Genomic DNA, 10,649 nt, shown 5'->3' on the forward strand with positions numbered 1-10,649 from the left:
TGGCAAAGGTTTAAAAGGTTGGGAGGGAGGGGGAAGTAATATACAGTTCCAGAATTGCATTTTAACCTGAGGTTAATAAAAATATGGCGGTTAAAAGCTAGCCTTCTGAGGTATGCGCCTCTATCCCCAAGGGTACGATTTTGCTAGCATGGATGCGTGGAGTGTGGTGGTAGAATGGTGGAATGAGGATATATTATTTGATGCAGCAGGCTTACACTTTTCGGTGGTCAATTGGGGTGAAGTTGTGCTGAAAGTTGTGCATACAAATGGTTGTTAAAGTGAGAGCGAAATTTCTTTTCATCGTTAGAAAGTGTTCCCAAAGGAATAATTCATAATACACATCACATCATTCTTCTTTTATGTCTTCTTTTTGAGCATACATATGGCATTAAATGTAATAAGCCCGTCTTGAAAGCACAAACAGCAACTCAAACTGATATCACAATTGTGTTTATCACCGCATATTTGTAGGCAAATTAAGTTTGAGGTTTTATTGGTTCCGGCGGGATTTCGATACGGGACCTTACATGTGATAGACCAAGCGCTTGACACGATGCTGTGGAAGCACGTTGGATCACCTCGGTTAAATTGCCATATTTACAAACGGTTGGAGTTGTGCAATAGCTTTAAACAATACTTTTTGCTACTTTTTAGTAGAATTTTACAGTGTTTATGTAACTAAATTAATTATTATTATATTATAACTCAAGAATAATTAAGTATCTCTAGGGAACATCACGTACGGATCTGCAGCTTAGAGAGTATTTGAAAAACTGCTATCGACCAACCAAGAAAAAATGTGTCAAAATGACATTTATTCGACCGCAGAATCAAATATTTACTGTGTACTGTACTGTAGACAAAATATCATACACAGTTTAGAGGAATTGCTCTCAGAGAGACATCTTTATTCGAAACAACCATTTGAAAATTCATATCAGACAAACAATTCATCTCGAAGACAGTAAATATTAGAAGGAAATGTTTTTGTTTGAATCCTTCATGCATATGTTTATCACCCCCATACGGACAAAGTAATTAAAAGCAAGCAAATTTATTACAAATGTAACAGATAAACCTCACCACTATTTGCAGCATCAACATACACCGATCCCAGACACTCGATTTGTGTGTGTGTCTGTGTTCTCTTCACCCCTCTTCTCTTAACCAAATTCCCATTCCCGTTGACCAAATAGTATCCCACCCAACAAAAAAAAAACCGAGCGCCCAGAAAAACCGGGAACGACCTGGTCACAAGTTGGTGCAGTACCGAAAATGAAAATGAATTGTTCCGCAACTGGAAAAACTCAAGTGCCAGCAGCAGCAGCAGCAGCAGCAGCAGAAGGAAACGAGGCGAACATTGGAGAGTTTGGTTGGAGTGGTGTTGCAAGTGTCTTGTGCAGTGGTGTTATTAATTGCTGCAATGCTTCAACCGGTTCGCACTCGCACACATATTTTGGCATAGCTTGAGAGCGGTCGTCTGGAGGACACCATCTCTTTCTGGCAGCCATCTCCGAATGCTCCGAATGCTGGCTAAAAGTTGTTGTTTTTTTTTTCGGAAGAAAAGTTTAGGAATTTACGACACTCGGTGCAGTTAAACATAACAAGTTTTGCGCTTTTCTGCTTTTCGGGTATCAGTTTTTTTCCCAACCATCCAGACACGTACAAGTACAAATTGCAAAACGGGCCAGGCCAAATGGAACACCTTTCTCCACGTTGCATAACGCAGAACCTTGGTTCACCAATACAGAGCATTTTACATTTCAAAGCCCTTTAGCTCAGCTCATTATAAAGGATGAAAGTGTGAACGAAAGCGGATCTGCTGGGAGAATAATGGAATGGAGAGTATTCGGCAACAGTTATTATCATTCTGCAATACCTTCCATTTCCCCCAACTCTTCATACAAAATAGCCTTATCGATTACTACCAGCAACAGCGGCATCATCAGCAGCAGTAGCAGCATCAGCACCAGAAGCGGATATCGACAAAGGTGTCATAATTAAGCGCGCGCGCGCGCCAATAATAGACGACATAGGAAGGAGGGAAGCCGTCGGCGCCCTCAAGGGCAAAAGGGCTCATCATCGGGGTGACATTCGCGCGCATCCAATGCATTCCATTTCCCGCTGCACTGGCCCCATGCCACCAAGAATGCTGCCACCGCCACCGAGAGATTGGCGTCGACGTTCGCGTCAGTGACAGCGCCCCGGGTACGGTCGTCCATCGGTCGGGAGCCTACAGTTGGGCCCCGTTCTCGGTCCTCGGAGCGACGGGTGGATCGATGAAATGTTTGGCGATATGTTGTGTGTATCCCTTCCACTCTACCTGTTCCTTTTTGGCTCCTGTGGCTCTCGTCATATCAGCCCGGCTGGCTCGAGGTATGGAAATTATGATTCGGTATTTTTGTCCATGTTGCCCCGTTTTCAACATCATCTGCTCCATTATTAATTCTTAATTAAGTGCTTAAACTCTCACACTCACGGCCCGATTTCGGTGCCCATTGTGTGTGTGTGTGTGGTGTGCGAAAAAGTCCCCGCTTTGATGGACGCACGGTGGGTTACGCAGGTGGACAAAATAAAGGGCTTTAAGGGATGATTTATAAAAACTTGATATTTCTTAGCACAATAACATAAAATGACCATCAACTAGAAAGTGATTTACATATTAAAATGAGTTTACAAAAATGATACAAAAATTATTAGTTATTCTTAAATAAATCCACAAAAAAATAACCTTAGACATTCCCACAGTGCACTTGCCTGATTGTATAATGAATACAAAAACAGTCCTGAAAAGGGAATCGGAGGGGGTGGAGAGGGCAAATTGTTGCCCTGGTCGGCTCAATTATGGTTCACAATTGTGTGTGGGTTTTAAATTTAAATCGTATCGTGAAATTGTATTATTGTTTAATTCAATTCCCATTTCAGCAAACACGACCAGCGCAAAAGGGGAGGCAGTGTGTGTGTGTTTGTGTAAAAATTCCACCCAAAATTCCTGTTTCGTGCAAACGGTTTGTTGTCCCCCTGTTTCCCTTTGAAGAACACACTGGCCAGATTTATGAATTTATTAGCAAGAACCCATATTATTACAACATTTGCGATTGCACAACCCGCCCAGGTGGACGTAATGTTTCACCTCCACTCCACGCCAAACCTATGTTGATGTATGTGTTTCTTTTCTTAAAAACGTTTCACACTTCCCCCGCTGAAGGGCAGTGAAAGGGAGGTGTGTGGAAGTACCGAAACAACCTAACTAACAAACGTCTTCATACATTCCGGCGAGGCCCAATCCTACGCGCGAGACCGCGCACTGTACCGAAAAAATAGAACAACACCACCACGTGTGCCTGTGTGTGTGTACATGGGTGTAGCCAACCCGTAAGGGTCTCCTTGTCTTGGCTTGCCATAAAATGCAGCCTTTGCCACGGATCGTAAAGCCCACTCCTCCAATACCCTTCGCCAAATTGGTGTGCCGCCAGCAGAAAAACACTCCCGCCGCCGTAAAGTCATAAAACCGGGTGGTACACACGAACGCTAAAGTCACACAACACACGGAGGCGCAAGCAGACGGAAAAATGTCCCACAAACACACACACACGCGCCGCACACCAAGAAAGAGGCGCGAAAAGCAACACACACACAACGGGCGGGCAAGGGCCGAAGAAGGTGTCACGCGGGCGGGTGTTTCTTTTCCCTTTGAAGTCGCAGCCCCCGCGGCACGACGACGACTTCTCGGGGCCGAAGAAAATGCCGAAGAAAAGCGGGAAAACACGCAATGCTGCAGAGGAAGCGGAGCACGGAACGCTGGAACTGTCCCTAAGGATCCTGTCAGCACTTTTTCGAGTGTTTTCGTGTGGAAGGAAAAAAGGAAGACCGGGACACTCTAGCGACAAGCGGAGAAGAAACGGTGGAAACGATGAAGACCGAGACAGCTGTAAAATCTGCCCAAAAATGGAAACACCCGGCAACCCGGCAGGGGGAAACTGAAGCGAGAGAGCTGCAGCAGCAGCAGCATTCCGAGGTTTGTTTGTTCCGAGAGCATCGCGCTACGTTTTGTTTGTCACGGAAGCGTATCGCGTGTGAAACCCCCCACCATCGCGCTCCCTCTCGAAAGATCCATCATTACACTTTTTGTTTCATGCAAGGTGAGTGAGAAATGTGGCGTACCAATAAACATAAAACAAAATATTTTAGCCATTGTAAGTAAAGGAATTTCAAATATGATTCCCTTGGAAAAAATAAAGTAATTTTTGTTTAAAAAGTTTCTTAATCATAATTGGTAGAAAGTATATAAGGAAATGTATAAGCAAAAGAAACGATATTCTAACACATGTAAAGGCACAACACCAACAAAATACGAACCACGTTACCACAAGAACGACGACCAATAATAATGAAACGACTTCAACAATTTGAACAAATGAAAAACAGAAGATGATAAACAATGCAATAAAAGCGTGAATGAAATTTAAAAAAAAGCACACACACAAACAACATACATTGCTTTCATTAAGAAGCACATCAAATTCCACCCTAATGCATTCGCTTGGCATAAAAGTTTCAAATAAGCTAATATAAATTTAAATTAAATTAAATCACACACTCGTGTGCAACAAGAATTGATTGGGTCAGTTCGCCGGCGTTTCGCCGACTGGTTTAATCAGCTTCGCTTCACAACGTGCTATCATTATCATCACCATCATCATCACCATCATCAACATCGCCATCATCATTATTTTTGATATTATTGCCAATCGTTGCCAAAAACGGAAATGTTCAAATTTAATTCATCGAAAGGCGTCCGTGTACGTGCTCGGCACGCACGCACGCACGCACGCACGCACAGCTGCTTGGCACGAGAGAGAGAGCATGTGGGAGGGGTGGTTGTGTGGTATTATTATGCTTTCATCCTAAATAATTAAAAGCAGCTCACACCGCCGGGTGGTGTTTTTGCGTGAATTTGGAAGAAAATTACTGTGGAAAGCTGAATAACTAAAAAAAACAAAACGGAAGAAATGAAGCCATATGTTTATACTCACTTGATGTTGGGTTTCGCCTTGTTGATCATCATTTCGCACTGGGGGCAGTACTGTTCCGTGCGCAAGTGTTTCATAATGCAGCTGTGGCAAACTGCGGCACCAGCGTTGTCAAACGTAGGGCGAGGCGAAGGGTAGCATTCCCCAAGGAGAAGGGATGAGAAGAAAAAAAACACAGAGACAGAGTTGATTAGCGTTAGTGTACTGAGAGAAATAGAGAGATGGACGTGGGGACGAGTAATCGAAGGAACCAAAGTATGGCGAAGAACACACACTGCAGCAGCTCCACACAACACTGTAAACATTAATAACGCACCGAGTTTATTTTGCTCCAAAACACACACACACACTCGTACAGAGACTGCGGTGCAACACATTCCTTCCATTAATTCATTCGGCAGTGCAATGATGCCGTTTCATGCCCCCCCCCCCCCCCTGCTGCTCCACCTTTATGATGGTTTTCTACGTCATCCTAATTAGAAGCCTACCAATTACGCTGTGAACAGTGAGGGAGAGAGAGAGAGAGAGACAGGTCCATCTTCATAAAACCTATCATCATCGTCGTCGTCATCATCATCATTCACCTAGCCCAGCTGTCATGCCGAAAAATGTGTCATCCCGTAAAATGACAGATGGTGGTGGTGGATGAAGGTCGAAAAAGGGAGTAGGGAGAGCCGTCATCATTTTTCGTCTATTCCGGGACCGTTCCCCTGTCCCTCTCTCTCTCTCTCTCGCTCTCTACAACCACTCGGATGTTGTTGGTTGGTTGGTAGTTGATAGTGTTTTAGTTGTGTGGTTGCCCGTGCCAAGCCCGTCAACCCATTCCAGGAAAGGTTTCTATTACTTTTGTTTTGGTTGAGTGTGTGTGTGTGTGTGTGTGTATGTGTGTGTTTTATGTCTCTTTGTTGCACTCTGTGTGGGTATGGGTGGGATGGTGATGGACAGAGCGGAACTTCTAAGCCCAAAATGCGTTTCTCGTGCTCTCTCTCTCTCTCCCTCCACACACCTTCCACGTTTCTATTCAGTGCGTGTGTTAGCGGTTTGTGTGACATGACGTGAGTTCGCTTCCCGCTGCTGCTGCTGCTGCCGCTACTGTATTGTAAACAAACGCGCGCTCGAGCTGTCAACTCGATTCCGCTGACAGTTGCCGGTTGGAACACAAACACACACAGCAGACAGAGACCGCGCTCACAACGCTCGCTTACTTTGTGTCTGCTCGACTGTTGTTGTTGTGTACCTTAGTGGTGTGGTGATGGTGTGGGGCGTTTGAACTGATTTTGCTCTTGTGTAGCTGCGTATGTGTGTGTGTGTGTGCGTGTGTGTGTGTAGCTCGATAGGTTGTTTATTACGGTAGCGCGCGCGGAAATCAAATCCCGCTCAAGCGTATCTAATTGGAAAGAGTTTGGTGGGGAGAACTGCACAGCATACTTACAGGAATGCAAACACTCGACGATCGTGGTCGCATCGATCAGATAGCCCTTGCACAGGTGGCAGGTGATGCACGGGTGGACCGAGCCGAGCTTGACCCGGCTCGGCCGGTACGGCGACAGTGGCCCCGCGCTGCCAAACATTGCCTTCGCTGTGACGTCATCGGCGTTCGCTGCCGTCGCCGTGGAGATGCTGATTGTCAGTGAGGGTGGCGGTGGTGGTGGTGATGCCGTCGTATCGGTGGTGTTGGTGGTATCGGTGGTGTTGGTGGTATCGGCCACCGCGGGTGGTGGTGGCGGCACGGAGGACACCTTCGCCGGCGTTCCCTCGCTGGCCATTTCCGTGCTGGCGCCCGACAGGACGTCGTTGTGCGGCAGGAGTACCATTGGTGACAGTGGGGTGAGTTATGTGTGTGTGTGTGTGTAGTTAGATTAACGGGAAATTGTGTGATATGGTGTGTGTATGGGGGGGGAGGGATGGGAGTATGATATTGCTTTTTAATCCTTTCGAAATTGACAACGAACGTCGATGGTCGCCGGCAGCATGTTGAATGGAGGGGGGTTGTTTTTCTCCCTCCGTTTTCACACTACTCACACTCTCACTCGCTTCTTGAACTTTTAATCCAAAACACGACAGCGATGACGACGACGTCAACGGTGGTGAGATTTCACTCGATTTTCCATACACACACACACACTTACACGCTGGGCACTGTTTGCCCTCGTTTGAGGAGCCCAGCAGAAATTGCCGTGCAAGAAGAAGCGGAAGACGGAAAACAATCACTTCTTCTCACAATTTTTGTTTTCTTTTTTTCGCATTAGCTGTTTACAGCTAATTTCTTCCTTTTTTCACCCCACACTCAAACTGACACACACTTTCTTTAGCACATTTCCGATGCTGCTTTTTAACAGCTCACTCCACAGGGCTTGCTTCGTGTGCGCCGTACACTTAATATGCCTTTTCTTTTCCCAGCCTCAGCGGGAACAATACAGCTTTTTTGTTATTCTTTTTTCCCCCTTCCACTTTTGCTTCTTTTCTTTGCTTACACATACATCTCTGTGTGTGTGTGTGAGTGAGTGTATTTACACTTCACTTTCCCACAGCACGTTTCCTTCGCTGCTGCTGCTGCACAAGCTTCAAATGCAGGCACACATTTCTTCTTTCTCGAATGCAATTTATCACCTTTTTTGCACTTAACTACATGCGCGCAAACACACTCACACACGCACAACGTACTGAGGTTGGCGAAGGCCACGCACACGCACGCACACACCGACTCTCGGGGACGCAAAAACCACCGTTGCTATGTGTGTACAGCGCCGACTTTGGTTGAACTGTGCGCGCACATATACACACACACCCAACCTTTAGCACACAGGCGCACAGGGCAAGGTAGCTATATGTGTGTGTAGTGAAAACACTTTAAAATTGGTATATTCACCTCACCAGCACGATTTCACTTATTCCTTTCTGTGTGCGAAATCTGCTTCCAAGACACTTGCTTTTTATATTGCTTTTCTTTGTAAAATCACGTTCACTATTTAATCGCTTTTTTTCTGCACACACAACCTTACGTTTCACCTAAAACACACGCCGATTGCGCGCGCGCATTTGTCGCACACGGCCGCTCACTTACACCAGCTTAGCGCACCAGGCGTGTAAGATCGTACACGACGAACCACACAACCGGCTCAAGGTAGGGTTGTGTAGGAAAAAAAAACACGCACCAACACAAGCTCACCTCTGATCGTGTGGAGTTGGTGCTTCTTGTTGTTTTGCTCTGTCGCTGTTTGCCGCACACACTGTAGAGGGCGCTAGCTGTTATACCGGTATTGTGTTAGGAAACACACACTTTTTCTCTTTCTGGCACACACATACAGTTAGGTTTGCGCGTATTTGCCAATACACAGTTGAGCTGCGGGTAGAAGCTCTCACTTAGCTCACCGAACAACGCACATCCGAACAGCACGGCAGTTTCCGTAACTCTGACCGGTTTCTATTCGCTTGCTCGCTGCCAAGCCGTCGAATTTGGGCCCATCGATGTATGGGTGCGCCGTGCCGCGCGCAAGTATATAACACATGCAGTGCTCACGCTGGCAGCTCGGTCGGTACTCACCACTATTTACCGCGCTGTGCGCTCTATGTTCGGTGAGTTTCGGTTACCCAGCGGACAAGCCGCGAACGGACGGCGCACGAATTGGAACGACGCAACAAGAGGGCCCACTGCTTGCTACACTGCTTTACGGTGTCGGGATGTATTTACGCGTTGGCAGTGATCACATTGAACTGACCTTTCCTGCTTACGATGTGATAGTTTTCTACTAAAAGTACTCTTTTTCTATTTTGTCACTGTAATTTGTCCACTCTACTTCGAGAGGTCTCTTGTACTGGTTATATATCACTTGCAACAACGAAACTGTGCTCCTTTTAGGTCTAATTGTTCCTTTGCTTCTGCTTCAAAGACAGTTGGAGAGCTCCGTGTGCGACCGACTCGATCGAAGCAACCAGGAAAACTGATACGTTTTTAGCAAACTATGTACATCGCACCGGGAACGTAACTCCAGCAAATACACACATATACAGCTATCGTCAGTGCACTGCACGCGTCATCACCTTCCCTTCCTTCTTTCACACACCGGCTCTGCCTGCACTCACTCGCCGGGTGCTCACGTTTTCTAAAACGTTCATATTTATTATTCCATCAGCAGTGCGAGTTCAAGCCGCGCGCCACTTGTGAGAGTGAAAGAAAAAGAGAGCTTCCTTTCTCTCTCCGACACACACTCTCTAGCATGCGCCGCTGTGTTGCTGCACTCCAGCACCCGAGTATATAATGGTACGGGCAAATATAAGTGCTCTCTTGGGGATGCTTACCCCTTGCTGGCCCTTCCGTCTTCCCTTTCGTCTTCCCTTTGCATTCCCTTAAAAACGAACTCATATGACATACGCACTCACCGTGCACAGCTTTATGTACAGCCACGCGTGGTACTCGCATTTCGGATACATAAATGGAAGCATCTCACTCAGCAGTTTTCAGTGTAAATATGTAGCTACAACCACCAGTGGCAAACGCAAAAGGCTCCCGCGAGTACCCGCCGGTTGCCTCTATATAGCAAATGTGCATCCGTATGTGTGAGAGGGAGTGAGTAAGAGAGAGAGAGAAAGAGGGGTTCAACATTATAATAAATTAGAAACAGTTGGAATAGCATTTTTTTTTTGTAAATTCGCTTTTGCTTCCACACAGCAGCCGAGAAACGAGGAGCTGAGCGTGCGGACGGGCGAGCGAGCTGAGTGACGGTGGCACATGGGCCACCGGGTCGGTACGGCTTTAAATGTTGGGTACGATTTTCTTTTTTCACTCTCTGCGTGTTGGTTCGCTCCGCAGTTTTGGGGCCGAACTGTTTCAAGCATATTTATGACTCGTTTGTTGGTGTGTTTGTATGTGTTTTTTTTTCTCTCTTCTTTGTCGGCACCCCGTGCGCGCAGTATCGATAAGCTTGTCATTTGGATCATTTATTTTAAGTCTATGTACTCGTTAGCGCTGTTATCTTGCTGCTGCTACCCTCCCCCGGGGGTAGGGCACATGCTACATTGTATTGTAAACAGTTTGCTATTTGTTTAATCGAGTGTACCGATAGATAATACCCACACGCCGCTACTCAGCTACTCCTTGCCCTGCCTACTCCACCCTACTGCACTTTGTAATGTAATTTGATTCGTTCGCTCATTAGCAATGAACGTAGCGGGCGGCACAGTTGCTGGAATTCGATAAATTAATCAACATAGTATTGAGAGGCTCATGTACGTCAGTTTACTCTCATTCCGTATTCACCACCACCACCACCACTGCCACCACTCGACAACATCATCATCATCATCAGCGCTACAACCACACTCGCAATCCCAATTCGTCGTTAGGCCTGGAAAACGCCACGCGGGCCACAGCTGCTCCGTGTCTGTTGTTTGGCTTTCATCTTCCTTTTTTTCGTGTTGTTGCTGTTGTTGCTGTGTTCCTTATTTTGTTGCACACACTCGCTCAAACACACTGACGCGCTACAAATCAAACACACGGTACGGTACGCTTTACATAACAAGTCACCCGTAACCGTCAGTTTGGCCACCACCACCCTACGTGGCCCCGCTCCCCGTCCCCGTCTGTGTTCAATAATATTGGTTGAAACGGTTTTGTAC

The 10,649-nt window shown here is 46.4% G+C and overlaps 1 protein-coding gene across 1 annotated transcript in view; it reads right to left on the minus strand.

Moving 5' to 3' along the window:
• Positions 1-8,956, minus strand: part of LOC120893685 (polycomb group protein Psc) — a 33,335-nt gene extending 24,379 nt beyond the window's left edge. Inside the window, exons 1-2 of the mRNA XM_040295707.1 lie at positions 6,466-8,956; positions 5,037-5,127 (exon numbers count right to left, since the gene is read on the minus strand). Coding sequence (XP_040151641.1) covers positions 5,037-5,127; positions 6,466-6,847 — 473 coding nt within the window. The 5' untranslated portion in view covers positions 6,848-8,956. The remainder of the gene's footprint in view (positions 1-5,036; positions 5,128-6,465) is intronic.
• Positions 8,957-10,649: the final 1,693 nt, after the last annotated feature.

This window comes from Anopheles arabiensis, chromosome 2 (genome assembly GCF_016920715.1).
Source record: "Anopheles arabiensis isolate DONGOLA chromosome 2, AaraD3, whole genome shotgun sequence".
In the NCBI taxonomy this organism is placed as follows: Eukaryota; Metazoa; Arthropoda; class Insecta; order Diptera; family Culicidae; genus Anopheles; species Anopheles arabiensis.